Source organism: Oncorhynchus masou, chromosome 30 (assembly GCF_036934945.1).
Source record: "Oncorhynchus masou masou isolate Uvic2021 chromosome 30, UVic_Omas_1.1, whole genome shotgun sequence".
Taxonomy (NCBI): Eukaryota; Metazoa; Chordata; class Actinopteri; order Salmoniformes; family Salmonidae; genus Oncorhynchus; species Oncorhynchus masou.
In genome coordinates, this window is record NC_088241.1 from 69,791,917 (window position 1) to 69,808,433 (window position 16,517).

Below are 16,517 nucleotides of genomic sequence, written 5' to 3' on the forward strand. Positions count from 1 at the left end.
AATGAGCAACATACCCACTCAGCAGCATCACCTTTCTAAACTACGGCCCAGGCACACCTGCAATACACACCAGACCCTTCTCTGTAATGATCAGACACCCTACAATACACCTCCAATACAATACAGCTACAATACAATACAGCTCCACCTACAATACAGCTACAATACAATACAGCTCCAATACAATACAGCTACAATACAATAGAGCTCCACCTACAATACAGCTACAATACAATACAGCTACACTTACAATACAGCTACAATACAATACAGCTCCACCTACAATACAGCTACAATACAATACAGCTCCAATACAATACAGCTCCAATACAATAGAGCTCCACCTACAATACAGCTACAATACAATACAGCTACAATACAATACAGCTACACTTACAATACAGCTGCAATACAATACAGCTACAATACAATACAGCTCCACCTACAATACAGCTCCACCTACAATACAGCTACAATACAATACAGCTCCACTTACAATACAGCTACAATACAGCTACAATACAATACAGCTACAATACAATACAGCTCCACCTACAATACAGCTCCAACTACAATACAGCTACAATACAATACAGCCCCACTTATAATACAGCTACAATACAATACAGCTACAATACAATACAGCTACACTACAATACAGCTACACCTACAATACAGCTACACCTACAATACAGCTACAATACAATACAGCTACAATGCAATACAACTCCACCAATACAATACAACTCCACCAATACAATACAGCTCCAATACAATACAGCTCCACCTACAATACAGCTCCACCTACAATACAGCTCCAATACAGTACAGCTCCACCTACAATACAGCTCCAATACAATACAGCTCCAATACAATACAGCTCCACCTACAATACAGCTCCACCTACAATACAGCTACAATACAATACAGCTACAATACAATACAGCTCCACCTACAATACAGCTCCACCTACAATACAGCTACAATACAATACAGCTCCACCTACAATATAGCTCCACCTACAATACAGCTCCACCTACAATACAGCTCCACCAATACAATACAGCTCCAATACAGTACAGCTCCACCTACAATACAGCTCCACCTACAATACAGCTCCACCTACCATACAGCTCCACCAATACAATACAGCTCCAATACAGTACAGCTCCACCTACCATACAGCTCCACCAATACAATACAGCTCCAATACAGTACAGCTCCACCTACAATACAGCTCCAATACAATACAGCTCCACCTACAATACAGCTCCACCAATACAATACAGCTCCAATACAATACAGCTCCACCTACAATACAGCTCCACCTACAATACAGCTACAATACAATACAGCTCCAATACAATACAGCTACAATACAATACAGCTCCACCTACAATACAGCTCCACCTACAATACAGCTCCACCTACAATACAGCTACAATACAATACAGCTCCAATACAATACAGCTACAATACAATACAGCTCCACCTACAATACAGCTCCACCAATACAATACAGCTCCAATACAATACAGCTCCACCTACAATACAGCTCCACCTACAATACAGCTTCAATACAATACAGCTCCAATACAATACAGCTCCACCTACAATACAGCTACACCAATACAATACAGCTCCAATACAATACAGCTCCACCTACAATACAGCTACACCCACAATAAAGCTCCAATTGTTGAGAAATAAGGTGATGAAAGAAATCAGACAGGCCAAGGCAAACTTTTTTATTAACATAATTGGTGAAGCAAAGGGAACTTCTAAATTGATATGGGAGAATCTAAAAAAGTTAACAGGGAAAGACCATAGTAACACTGCAAAAAGACTTGAAATCATGGTGAATAACAATCTAACACAGGATGCAGTCGAAATAGCAATAGCCTTCAATTCCTACTTTATTGACTCTGTCAGGGCACTGACACAGAACCCCTCCACCGTTTTCTTGGGCTCAGTGCTAGTGAATGACACTCAACCTGTCTTCATCATAAGGGAGGTTTCTGAGTCAAAGGTGAACAAGGTGATTAGCTCACTAAAGAACTCTAAAGCCAAAGATGTGTTTGGGATGGACTCTACCTTTCTTAAAAACTACAAAGAGTCACTCATTGGCCCCATTACTAAGGTCACCAACACATCTATTGGTCTCGGTGTGTTTCCAAGGGTATGGAAGTCGGCCATAATAACGGCCATCTTTAAATCAGGCGACCCTGCTGACGTGAGTAACTACAGGCCCGTTAGTATACTACCTGTGGTGTCAAAGGTTGTTGAAAAGTGTGTAGCAGAACAACTGATTGCCCACCTCAACAACAGCCCCTTCACATTACACTCCATGCAGTTTGGCTTCAGAGCAAAACACTCCACAGAAACGGCCAACTGCTTTCTTCTGGAAAATGTGAAGTCCAAGATGGACAAAGGGGGTGCTGTTGGGGCTGTGCTTCTGGACCTAAGGAAGGCTTTTGATACTGTTAACCATGAGATTCTCATCACAAAATTGTCAAAGTTCAACTTTTCCCCTGATGCCTTGAGATGGATGAAATCATACCTTGAAGGCAGAACTTCAGGTCTAGGTCCAAGAGGCTTCTAAACAGCTTCTACCCCCAAGCCATACGACTCCTGAACATCTAATCAAATGGCTACCCAGACTATTAACATTGTCCCCCACCCCTTATCATAGTATCTTTAATAACTCTACCTACATGCACATATTACCTCAACTAAATGGTGCCCCCGCACACCGACTCTGTACCAATACCCCGTATGTATAGCCTTAACATTGACTCTATACCGGTGCCCTCTGTATATAGCCTCCACATTGACTCTGTACCAGTACCCCCTGTATATAGCCTCCACATTGACTCTGTACCGGTACCCCCTGTATATAGCCTTCACATTGACTCAGTACCGTAACACCCTGTATATAGCCTCCACATTGACTCTGTACCGGTACCACCTGTATATAGCCTTCAGATTGACTCTATACCGGTACCCCCTGTATATAGCCTCCACATTGACTCTGTACCGGTACCACCTGTATATAGCCTTCACATTGACTCTATACCGGTACCCCCTGTATATAGCCTCCACATTGACTCTGTACCGGTACCCCCTGTATATAGCCTCCACATTGACTCTGTACCGGTACCCCCTGTATATAGCCTCCACATTGACTCTGTACCGGTACCCCCTGTATATAGCCTCCACATTGACTCTGTACCGGTACCCCCTGTATATAGCCTCCACACTGACTCTGTACCGGCTCCCCCCTGTATATAGCCTCCACATTGACTCTGTACCGGCTCCCCCCTGTATATAGCCTCCACATTGACTCTGTACCGGTACCCCCTGTATATAGCCTCCACATTGACTCTGTACCGGTACCCCCTGTATATAGCCTCCACATTGACTCCACATTGACTCTGTACCGTAACACCCTGTATATAGCCTCCACTTTGACTCTGTACCGTAACACCCTGTATATAGCCTCCACATTGACTCTGTACCGTAACACCCTGTATATAGCCTCCATATTGACTCTGTACCGTAACACCCTGTATATAGCCTCCACATTGACTCTGTACCGTAACACCCTGTATATAGCCTCCACAATGACTCTGTACCGTAACACCCTGTATATAGCATCCACATTGACTCTGTACTGTAACACCCTGTATATAGCCTCCACTTTGACTCTGTACCGTAACACCCTGTATATAGCCTCCACATTGACTCTGTACCGTAACACCCTGTATATAGCCTCCACATTGACTCTGTATCGTAACACCCTGTATATAGCCTCCACATTGACTCTGTACCGTAACACCCTGTATATAGCCTCCACATTGACTCTGTACCGGTACCCCCTGTATATAGCATCCACATTGACTCTGTACCGTAACACCCTGTATATAGTCTCCACATTGACTCTGTACTGGTACCCCCTGTATATAGCATCCACATTGACTCTGTACCGTAACACCCTGTATATAGCCTCCACATTGACTCTGTACCGGTACCCCCTGTATATAGCCTCCACATTGACTCTGTACCGTAACACCCTGTATATAGCCTCCACATTGACTCTGTACCGTAACACCCTGTGTAAGTCGCTCTGGATAAGAGCGTCTGCTAAATGACTTAAATGTAAATGTAATATAGCCTCCATATTGACTCTGTACCGTAACACCCTGTATATAGCCTCCACATTGACTCTGTATCGTAACACCCTGTATATAGCCTCCACATTGACTCTGTACCGTAATACCCTGTATATAGCCTCCACATTGACTCTGTACCGGTACCCCCTGTATATAGCATCCACATTGACTCTGTACCGTAACACCCTGTATATAGCCTCCACATTGACTCTGTACCGTAACACCCTGTATATAGCCTCCACATTGACTCTGTACCGTAACACCCTGTATATAGCCTCCACATTGACTCTGTACCGGTACCCCCTGTATATTATTGACTGTATGTTTGTTTTACTCCATGTGTAACTCTGTGTCGTTGTATGTGTCGAACTGCTTTGCTTTATCTTGGCCAGGTCGCAATTGTAAATGAGAACTTGTTCTCAACTTGCCTACCTGGTTAAATAAAGGTGAAATAAAATAAATAAAAATATAGCCTCCACATTGACTCTGTACTGGTACCCCCTGTATATAGCCTCCACATTGACTCTGTACCGTAACACCCTGTATATAGCCTCCACATTGACTCTGTACCGTAATACACTGTATATAGCCTCCACATTGACTCTGTACCGTAATACCCTGTATATAGCCTCCATACTGACTCTGTGCCGTAACACCCTGTATATAGCCTCCACATTGACTCTGTACCGTAACACCCTGTATATAGCCTCCACATTGACTCTGTACCGTAACACCCTGTATATAGCCTCCACATTGACTCTGTACCGTAACACCCTGTATATAGCCTCCACATTGACTCTGTACCGTAATACACTGTATATAGCCTCCACATTGACTCTGTACCGTAATACCCTGTATATAGCCTCCATACTGACTCTGTGCCGTAACACCCTGTATATAGCCTCCACATTGACTCTGTACCGTAACACCCTGTATATAGCCTCCACATTGACTCTGTACCGTAACACCCTGTATATAGCCTCCACATTGACTCTGTACCGTAACACCCTGTATATAGCCTCCACATTGACTCTGTGCCGTAACACCCTGTATATAGCCTCCACATTGACTCTGTACCGTAACACCCTGTATATAGCCTCCACATTGACTCTGTATCGTAACACCCTGTATATAGCCTCCACATTGACTCTGTGCCGTAACACCCTGTATATAGCGTCCACATTGACTCTGTACCGTAACACCCTGTATATAGCCTCCACATTGACTCTGTACCGTAACACCCTGTATATAGCCTCCACATTGTTATTTTACCGCTGCTCCTTAATTGAATGATTATTATAATTGTATTTTATTTTTCCTTAAAACTGCATTGTTGGTTATGGGCTTGTAAGTAAGCATTTCACTGTAAGGTCTACAGCTGTTGTATTCATCATTTCACTGTAAGGTCTACTACAGCTGTTGTATTCATCATTTCACTGTAAGGTCTACTACACCTGTTGTATTCATCATTTCACTGTAAGGTCTACTACAGCTGTTGTATTCAGCATTTCACTGTGAGGTCTACTACACCTGTTGTATTCAGCATTTCACTGTAAGGTCTACTACACCTGTTGTATTCATTAGTTCACTGTGCGGTCTACTACAGCTGTTGTATTCAGCATTTCACTGTAAGGTCTACTACAGCTGTTGTATTCAGTATTTCACTGTAAGGTCTACTACACCTGTTGTATTCAGCATTTCACTGTAAGGTCTACATCTGTTGTATTCAGCATTTCACTGTAAGGTCTACAGCTTTTGTATTTGGCGCATGTGCTAAATAACGTGTGATTTAATTTGGAACTGGGAGTTAGCTGTAAGAAAGGCCATGTGCATGTTGGCAAATAGATCCAGCTTCCTGTTCAAGCAGAAATAGCAAAACAGCCTGGTTTACAGTCCGTTTTTGAGCTACAAAAGCCTATATGATGCTAAAACTTCATTTATTTTGTCATATCAGTGTTATTTTGATTAGCATGTCGCAATACCTTGCCTCGTCACGCAATCCACGCATACCCTTGAGGAGCTGTCCATTACGGCATGGTCCTGAAACACTCACCTTCTGCGAACTGAAGGACTGCGTCCAATGATACAGTGTCATTTTGGATGGTTTGGCAGTCCTACTTTCTGTGACAGCTCCGCTCTTTTGTTGTACCTCTTGAACATCACCCTTGTTGATAAGGATTTCTTTTTCATCCTGAAATTCGGCGCTGTTTTCCGCCGCCATTTTAGCTATATGTCAGTCGCTGAGTTGTTGCTGTGTTTGGGACGGTTGTCACTAGTTACCTCAGCCACAAAATAAAATTGTCTTTGTCATAAAAATGCTTGAAAACAAAAATTTGATTTTTGGACTTAATTTAAGGTTATGGTTATGCATAAGTATAGCATAAGTATAGCAGTGTGGTTAAGGTTAGTTTTAAGGTTAGGATTAGGTTCAAAATCAGATTTTTAAGAAGATAAATTGTAGAAGTAGGCGGGGGTTAGATATTTGTGGCTGTTGTAACTAGTGTCAACCGATTGGTTACGGATCAGAGCGAGGTCAGACCTCAAACCTATTGCGTCATCAGCATCACACCCCTCTTCGTTTCATCAGGACTGATGAATGAGAGATGAATGGGAAATGGCCATGTTTGTGAGTACCTCTCTGAAAGATCACAACTTCGAGTACTCCTATGTCTGTGTGTTATGAAAAGCCTCAGTGGTTGTAGATCTATATTTAAATTAGCCTACGTAGTAGCTATGTATTTAAGTTTCTGTAACGGGTGTAAAATAATAGCAAGAAATATCCTTCTAGTTTTAGAAAATGGTCTTTGTAATTTGATAAATCGTCGCTCGTGAGAGGTTGCGTCCCATACAGCAGCTCTTCGTTGTGTTGACAATTGCTTCCAGTCATCAGCAGAGGTCGCTGTTATCCACTCCTTTTTCAAATAAATTCTATTCAATTCAAGGGGCTTTATTGGCATGGGAAACATATGTTTATATTGCCAATGCAAGTGATTTGTGATACTGTGATATTGTCAGTATTGTACTGAGAAATGAATAGTTTCCCTTCGACTGAAGCTCATATATTTACATCATGTCTGAACTGATTGAATAATCAAGTCTAGAATTAAGAATTAGAGTTTGACCTTATTATAGCCTATTTAAAACATGCCAGAAGCTTTTATATATATATATATATATATATATATATATATATATATAATTATATAATTATAGGTTGACAGATTTAAGAAAATTACTTCAATACAACTGTCACAAAAAGTAGCCTTCAACAGCAAAGTGTACATATTCTTTTCATTACGAAATGTTGAGAGTTTTGCCTGAAATCAGCGATTTCAGAGTTTTACAGTGTCCGTATGATAAAATTAGAATACGGATTTAATCGGATCTTTATGGATCACACAGGACATTTATATTTTACCCACTGTTCACTCACACTTCAAAAAGAGTCGTTCTGTAGAGGAAACACACACCTGTTCTATCGACGCGGTAGCGGTTGCGGCTATCTGACGGTTGCTCTGCTATTTGAACTATGTGATTTACTGGCGGACAGCGGCACATAATACACGGGGCTAAAGCGGGTACACCCTCATAATTAGCTGAGGGGGTGGCAGTGGGGGTAGTGGGTGGGAGGTTCTACTGGCGTGACGTAGCAAATTGGCCGTGTCTTTCTTGTTTGGAGACTCGATGCTTTTCTCTCTCCCTCTGATCAGTGGAGGGAGGAGACGAGCTATCACACAGCGGCGGATACCGCGTGCGACTCCGGTAATGACTCTTCCCCGTTCACACCCTACCCGAACCACATGCACACTCAAGCCACTTCACGCATGCTTTTCTCTTTTCCATGTCTATCGCTTGGAACCACACACTGCCCATGATCCCCACCATAAACACTGTTTCTGTTTGTTTGTTTTTTACTTCTTGTGCAAAACAGAGTCATCTCTGTTTTCTCCACCTCTCCGCTCCCTGCTGGATCCCTTCTGGGGGGATAATAACACGACACCATTGAGTCAGCCTACGACCGTAGAGTTCTGGCTCCATTTCGAGGCTGTTCTGAATGACGGGCGGACGGTTCGACTTCGATGATGGAGGAACATACTGCGGAGGGTGGGAGGACGGTAAAGCCCATGGACATGGCATCTGTACCGGGCCAAAAGGCCAGGGCGAGTACTCCGGCTCCTGGTCGCACGGCTTTGAGATAGTGGGGGTGTACACCTGGCCCAGCGGGAATATGTACCATGGCTACTGGTCCCAGGGGAAGCGGCATGGACTGGGAGTAGAAACCAAAGGGAAGTGGATTTACCGCGGTGAGTGGAGTCACGGCTTCAAGGGTCGCTATGGACTCCGACAGAGCCACAATACACCTGCGAGGTACGACGGGACGTGGAGTAACGGGCTACAGGACGGGTATGGGATTGAGACCTACGGCGACGGTGGTAAGATACCCGTTATAGGCTACTGTTATAAAGGATGGACATGTTGTTTTGGAAATTGCGTGTGTATCTCTTTAAACCGCGAACCAGTTGGATCGTCTTGGCGATCTGTTGTGGTTTGTCGTGCGAAGAGGTTCATGCACATAGAGGCCAGATAATGGACATGTGACTGTAGGGTTATTGCAGGTTTATTATAGGGATGTTATTATATCTCCTAACATTTAGACTGATTGGGGATTTTGACTTTAGCTCTATTACGTTAACATGCTCGCCTTGCATGCCTCATAAAAAAATTGATTTAGTCCTATAATAAATAGGTTCCCCATAATTATTTTTGATGGAATAACTTCCTTATTGATTTATTTAAATATAAGCATAATTTCTAGGTTATCTGTGCTAGGTGTACAGGTATCTGACAAAATCAATTATTATGTGAAAGTCAGAATAGGGAATTGGGCCGCAAACCAGAACAGCTTCAATGTGCCTGGCATACATTCTACAAGAGTCTGGAACGCTATTGGATGGATGCTACACCATTATTCAACCTGATCTCAGAACATTTTGTATTATTCTCTATGCAAATCCTAGAAACTCCATGTAGTATGATATGTTGCGTTTTGTATGGTATGTATTCATTTGTGGATGTCCATCACCCATTTCCTACGATATATTACGAATTTGCAAAACTTAAAATTTGTTATGAATTTGCAAAACGTATATATTATGAATTCTAGCTAGGTGGCTAACTTTAGCTAACTGGCTAATGTTAGCTAGGCTAGCAGTTAGGGTTAAGTTTATGTAACAGTATAACTTTAGACCGTCCCCTCACCCATAGCCGGGCGCGAACCAGGGACCCTCTGCACATATCAACAACTGACAACAAAGCATCGTTACCCATCGCTCCACAAAAGCCGCGAACATTGCAGAGCAAGGGGAACTACTACTTCAAGGTCTCAGAGCAAGTGATGTCACCGATTGAAATGCTATTTAGCGCGCACCGCTAACTAAGCTAGCCATTTCACATCCGTTACATTTAGGAGTCGGGTTAATGGGTTAAAGTTAGGGGAAGGGTCAGCTAACATGCCAAGTAGTTGCTAATTAGCTAAAATGCTAAAGTTGTCAGTAACCCTCTATCTTATGTAACCATACCAAAGGTAACATATCTTACTAATTAGTGTCCCGGATTTAAATTACTATGTTACGTCTAGCCTATGAGACCAGGCTGTTCCACGATAAATTCCATTGTTTGGAGTTTTTGTTGATGTCGGTGTAAAACGCTCTCAGGCGTTTCTCCAGAATCTCCCATAAGTGTTCAATCGAGTTGAGATCTGGTGACTGAGACACAAACACAAACACAGACACAAATCAAATCAAATGTATTTATATAGCCCTTCGTACATCAGCTGATATTTCAAAGTGCTCTACAGAAACCCAGCCTAAAACCCCAAACCGCAAGCAATGCAGGTGTAGAAGCACGGTGGCTAGGAAAAACTCCCTAGCAAGGCCAGAACCTAGGAATAAACCTCGAGAGGAACCAGGCTATGAGGGGTGGCCAGTCCTCTTCTGGCTGTGCCGGGTGGAGATTATAACAGAACATGGCCAAGATAATCAAATGTTCATAAATGAGGAGAGTGGTCAAATAATAATAATCACAGTGAACAGGTCAGGGTTCCATAGCCGCAGGCAGAACAGCTGAAACTGGAGCAGCAGCACGGGCAGGTGGACTGGGGACAACAAGGAGTCATCATGTCAGGTAGTCCTGAGGCATGGTCCTAGGGCTCAGGTCCTCCAAGAGAGAGAAAGAAAGAGAGAATGAGAGAATTAGAGAGAGCATTCTTAAATTCACACAGGACACCGGATAAGACAGGAGAAATACTCCAGATGTAACAGACTGACCCTAGCCCCCCGACACAAACAACTGCAGCATAAATACTGGAGGCTGAGACAGGAGGGGTCAGGAGACACTGTGGCCCAATCCAATGACACCCCGGACAGGGCCAAACAGGAAGGATATAACCTCCCCCACTTTGCCAAAGCACAGCCCCCACACCACTAGAAGGATATCTTCAACCACCAACTTACCATCCTGAGACAAGGCCGAGTATAGCCCTCGAAGATCTCCGCCACGGCACAACCCAAGGGGGGGCGCCAACCCAGACAGGAAGACCACGTCAGTGACTCAACCCACTCAAGTGACGCACCCCTCCTAGGGACGGCATGGAAGAGCACCAGTAAGCCAGTGACTCAGCCCCTGTAATAGGGTTAGAGGCAGAGAATCCCAGTGGAAAGAGGGGAACCGGCCAGGCAGAGACAGCAAGGGCGGTTCGTGGCTCCAGAGCCTTTCCGTTCACCTTCCCACTCCTGGGCCAGACTACACTCAATCAATATGACCCACTGAAGAGATGAGTCTTCAGTAAAGACTTAAAGGTTGAGACCGAGTTTCTCACATGGGTAGGCAGACCATTCCATAAAAATTGAGCTTTATGGAAGAAAGCCCTGCCTCCAGCTGTTTGCTCATAAATTCTAGGGACAATTAGTAGGAGGCCTGCGTCTTGTGACCATAGCATACGTGTAGGTATGTACGGCAGGACCAAATCAGAGAGATAGGTAGGAGCAAGCCCATGTAATACTTTGTAGGTTAGCAGTAAAACCTTGAAATCTTCCTTAACAGAATCCAGTGTAGGGAGGCTAGCACTGGAGTATTATGATCAAATTCTTTGGTTCTAGTCAGGATTCTAGAACTAACTGAAGTTTATTTAGTGCTTTATCCACTATTGGTTAGAGCATGTAGAGGCTGGCACTGGAGTAATATGATCAAATGTTTTGGTTCTTGTCAGGATTCTAGAACTAACTGAAGTTTATTTAGTGCTTCATCCACTATTGGTTAGAGCCTGTAGAGGCATTTTTACTGGAGTAATATGATCAAATGTTACATTACAATGTTTTGGTTCTAGTCAGGATTCTAGAACTAACTGAAGTTTATTTCGTGCTTCATCCAGGTAGCCGGAAAGTAAAGCATTGCAGGAGTCTAACCTAGAAGTAACAAAAGCATGGATACATTTTTCTGCAATATTTTTGGACAGAACATTTTGGATTTTTGCAATGTTACGTAGATGGAAAAAAACTGTCCCTGAAACAGTCTTGATATGTTCGTCAAAAGAGAGAGAGAGAGACACACACACACACACACACACACACACACACACACACACACACACACACACACACACACACACACACACACACACACACACACACACACACACACACACACACACACACACACACACACACACACTTTAAACCCCTTGTTCTCTTTTGAGACCCTCTTTCAAAGTCACTGAGATCTCTTCTTCTAACTGGGGTATTTTATACGTGATCCTAAGCATTATGGGATGTTAAGCATTATGGGACTGCTTAATTAACTCAGGAACCTCACCTGTGTGTGTACATCGTATCCCTCATTTACTCAAGTGTTTCCTATAGTTATTACCTGTATAGTCATTTAGAAGAGAGACTTTAGCATTTATCTACGTAAGATAACCATTATATATACGACAGTGTTATTTCAGCCACACCCCACACACCTGACCTGCTGACAGGTGTAGATGGAGATGCCGTCTTTCAAACAGTCAGTTTGTAAGAGTTCGGAGTTCTGATCGGAGTTCTGTTCGGAGTTCTCTTCTTCCCAGAAGAGTGGAGGCTGTTATTGTAGCAATGTTCCAACATCTAGTGGAAAGCCTTCCCAGAAGAGTGGAGGCTGTTATAGCAGCAATGTTCCAACATCTAGTGGAAAGCCTTCCCAGAAGAGTGGAGGCTGTTATTGTAGCAATGTTCCAACATCTAGTGGAAAGCCTTCCCAGAAGAGTGGAGGCTGTTATAGCAGCAATGTTCCAACATCTAGTGGAAAGCCTTCCCAGAAGAGTGGAGGCTGTTATTGTAGCAATGTTCCAACATCTAGTGGAAAGCCTTCCCAGAAGAGTGGAGGCTGTTATAGCAACAATGTTCCTACATCTAGTTGAAAGCCTTCCCAGAAGAGAGGAGGCTGTTATAGCAGCAATATTCCTACATCTAGTTGAAAGCCTTCCCAGAAGAGTGGAGGCTGTTATAGCAACAATGTTCCTACATCTAGTTGAAAGCCTTCCCAGAAGAGAGGAGGCTGTTATAGCAGCAATATTCCTACATCTAGTTGAAAGCCTTCCCAGAAGAGTGGAGGCTGTTATAGCAACAATGTTCCAACATCTAGTGGAAAGCCTTCCCAGAAGAGTGGAGGCTGTTATAGCAACAATGTTCCTACATCTAGTTGAAAGCCTTCCCAGAAGAGTGGAGGCTGTTATAGCAACAATGTTCCTACATCTAGTGGAAAGCCTTCCCAGAAGAGTGGAGGCTGTTATAGCAGCAATGTTCCTACATCTAGTTGAAAGCCTTCCCAGAAGAGTGGAGGCTGTTATAGCAGCAATGTTCCAACATCTAGTGGAAAGCCTTCCCAGGAGAGTGGAGGCTGTTATAGCAGCAATGTTCCAACATCTAGTGGAAAGCCTTCCCAGAAGAGTGGAGGCTGTTATAGCAGCAATGTTCCAACATCTAGTGGAAAGCCTTCCCAGAAGAGTGGAGGATGTTATAGCAGCAATGTTCCTAGATCTAGTGGAAAGCCTTCCCAGAAGAGTGGAGGCTGTTATAGCAGCAATGTTCCAACATCTAGTGGAAAGCCTTCCGAAGGGAGTGGAGGCTGTTATAGCAGCAATGTTCCAACATCTAGTGGAAAGCCTTCCCAGAAGAGTGGAGGATGTTATAGCAGCAATGTTCCTAGATCTAGTGGAAAGCCTTCCCAGAAGAGTGGAGACTGTTATAGCAGCAATGTTCCAACATCTAGTGGAAAGCCTTCCCAGAGGAGTGGAGGCTGTTATAGCAGCAATGTTCCAACATCTACAGGAAAGCCTTCCCAGAAGAGTGGAGGCTATTACAGCAGCAATGTTCCAACATCTAGTGGAAAGCCTTCCCAGAGGAGTGGAGGCTATTATAGCAGCAATGTTCCAACATCTAGAGGAAAGCCTTCCCAGAAGAGTGGAGGCTATTATAGCAGCAATGTTCCAACATCTAGAGGAAAGCCTTCCCAGAGGAGTGGAGGCTATTATAGCAGCAATGTTCCAACATCTAGTGGAAAGCCTTCCCAGAGGAGTGGAGGCTGTTATAGCAGCAATGTTCCAACATCTAATGGAAAGCCTTCCCAGAGGAGTGGAGGCTGTTATAGCAGCAATGTTCCAACATCTAGTGGAAGGCCTTCCCAGAAGAATGGAGGCTGTTATAGCAGCAATGTTCCAACATCTAGTGGAAGGCCTTCCCAGAAGAGTGGAGGCTGTTATAGCAGCAATGTTCCAACATCTTGTGGAAAGCCTTCCCAGAAGAGTAGAGGCTGTTATAGCAGCATTGTTCCAACATCTTGTGGAAAGCCTTCCCAGAAGAGTGGAGGCTGTTATAGCAGCAATGTTCCAACATCTTGTGGAAAGCCTTCCCAGAAGAGTAGAGGCTGTTATAGCAGCATTGTTCCAACATCTAGTGGAAAGCCTTCCCAGAAGAGTGGAGGCTGTTATAGCAGCAAGGGACCAACTCCATATTAATGCCCATGATTTTGGAATTAGATGTTCGTCGAGCAACTGTCCACATACTTTTGGCCATGTAGTGTATGTATTTACCTTCTTTTGCTATGTTAATTCCGCGGCTATGGGTGAGGGTTGGGGTGAGGGTTGGGTTAAGATGTATGTATTTAGGGTGATTGCTGGGGTGAGGGTTTGTGTGAGGGTTGGAGTTGGGTTAAAAGGTATGGATGTTGGGTGAGCGCTGGGGTGAGGGTTGGGTTAAGATGTATGTATTTAGGGTGATTGCTGGGGTGAGGGTTTGTGTGAGGGTTGGAGTTGGGTTTAAAGGTATGGATGTTGGGTGAGGGTTGGGGTGAGGGTTGGAGTTGGGTTTAAAGGTATGGATGTTGGGTGAGGGTTGGGGTGAGGGTTGGAGTTGGGTTAAAAGGTATGGATGTTGGGTGAGCGCTGGGGTGAGGGTTGGGTTAAGAGGTATGTACAGTGCCTTCAGAAAGTATTCGGCCCCCTTGACCTTTTGCCACATTTCAGGCTTCAAACATAAAAATATAAAACTGTATTTTTTTGTGAAGAATCAACAACAAGTGGGACACAATCATGAAGAGGAACGACATTTATTGGATATTTCAAACTTTTTTAACAAATCAAAAACTGAAAAATTCGGCGAAAAAAAAATTGAATAAAGATTTAAAAGCAATTTTTTTCTCTCTTTTCTTCAAAACTTGGTAATTCCCTCAGACGTGGTTAAAACAAGTGTAGAGACGTTTGGTCCATTATCATGTTGCTCCCCAGGTGGCGAAAGCTTCTCTCAACCCCCAGAGACATGTTTTCTCTCAACCCCCAGAGACATGTCTTCTCTCAACCCCCAGAGACATGTCTTCTCTCAAACCCCAGAGACAAGTCTTCTCTCAAAACCCCAGAGACATGTCTTCTCTCAACCCCCAGAGACATGTCTTCTCTCAAAACCCCAGAGACATGTCTTCTCTCAAACCCCAGAGACATGTCTTCTCTCAAAACCCAGAGACATGTCTTCTCTCAAACCCCAGAGACATGTCTTCTCTCAAAACCCAGAGACATGTCTTCTCTCAAAACCCAGAGACATGTCTTCTCTCAACCCCCAGAGACATGTCTTCTCTCAACCCCCAGAGACATGTCTTCTCTCAAAACCCCAGAGACATGTCTTCTCTCAAACCCCAGAGACATGTCTTCTCTCAAAACCCCAGAGACATGTCTTCTCTCAACCCCCAGAGACATGTCTTCTCTCAACCCCCAGAGACATGTCTTCTCTCAAAACCCAGAGACATGTCTTCTCTCAAAACCCAGAGACATGTCTTCTCTCAAACCCCAGAGACATGTCTTCTCTCAACCCCCAGAGACATGTCTTCTCTCAAACCCCAGAGACATGTCTTCTCTCAACCCCCAGAGACATGTCTTCTCTCAAAACCCCAGAGACATGTCTTCTCTCTGTAGTCTCTGGGGGGAGTAGCCTATGATGACTGCATGCACTGACCTTTCAGTTGAAACTCTATAATGTGTTGAAAGCGTTCCACAGGGATGCTGGCCCATGTTGACTCCAATGCTTCCCACAGTTGTATCAAGTTGGCTTGATGTCCTTTGGGTGGTGGACCATTCTTGAAAAAAAACTCTGAATGGCACACATACACAATCCATGTCTCAATTGTCCCCCCCCCCCCTAACCTGTCTCCTCCCTTTCATCTACACTGATTTGAAGTGGATTTAACAAGTGACCTCAATGTGACCTTAATGTTTTGTACACTCAGTGTATATCTGAAGTACTACCAGGTGGGCATCATTCCCATTTAATCCGTAGTAATGTCATGAGCTTGATATTGGGGCGGCAGGGTAGCCTAGTGGTTGGGGCTGCAGGGTAGCCTAGTGGTTGGGGCGGCAGGGTAGCCTAGTGGTTGGGGCGGCAGGGTAGCCTAGTGGTTGGGGCGTCAGGGTAGCCCAGTGGTTGGAGTGGAGGGGCGGCAGGGTAGCCTAGTGGTTGGGGCGGCAGGGTAGCCTAATGGTTGGGGCGGCAGGGTAGCCAAGTGGTTGGGGCGGCAGGGTAGCCTAGTGGTTGGGGCTGCAGGGTAGCCTAGTGGTTGGGGCGGCAGGGTAGCCTAGTGGTTGGGGCGTCAGGGTAGCCCAGTGGTTGGAGTGGAGGGGCGGCAGGGTAGCCTAGTGGTTGGAGTGGAGGGGCGGCAGGGTAGCCTAGTGGTTGGGGCGGCAGGGTAGCCTAATGGTTGGGGCGGCAGGGTAGCCAAGTGGTTGGGGCGGCAGGGTAGCCTAGTGGTTGGGGCTGCAGGGTAGCCTAG

The 16,517-nt window shown here is 44.5% G+C and overlaps 2 protein-coding genes across 2 annotated transcripts in view; one reads left to right on the plus strand and one right to left on the minus strand.

The window, feature by feature from the left end:
• The window catches only part of gdap1 (ganglioside induced differentiation associated protein 1), a 29,049-nt gene extending 22,386 nt beyond the window's left edge, over positions 1-6,663 (minus strand). Inside the window, exon 1 of the mRNA XM_064949688.1 lies at positions 6,226-6,663. Coding sequence (XP_064805760.1) covers positions 6,226-6,393 — 168 coding nt within the window. The 5' untranslated portion in view covers positions 6,394-6,663. The remainder of the gene's footprint in view (positions 1-6,225) is intronic.
• Positions 6,664-7,866: 1,203 nt separating this feature from the next.
• The window catches only part of LOC135522958 (junctophilin-1-like), a 117,432-nt gene continuing 108,781 nt past the window's right edge, over positions 7,867-16,517 (plus strand). Inside the window, exons 1-2 of the mRNA XM_064949686.1 lie at positions 7,867-7,934; positions 8,104-8,605. Coding sequence (XP_064805758.1) covers positions 8,227-8,605 — 379 coding nt within the window. The 5' untranslated portion in view covers positions 7,867-7,934; positions 8,104-8,226. The remainder of the gene's footprint in view (positions 7,935-8,103; positions 8,606-16,517) is intronic.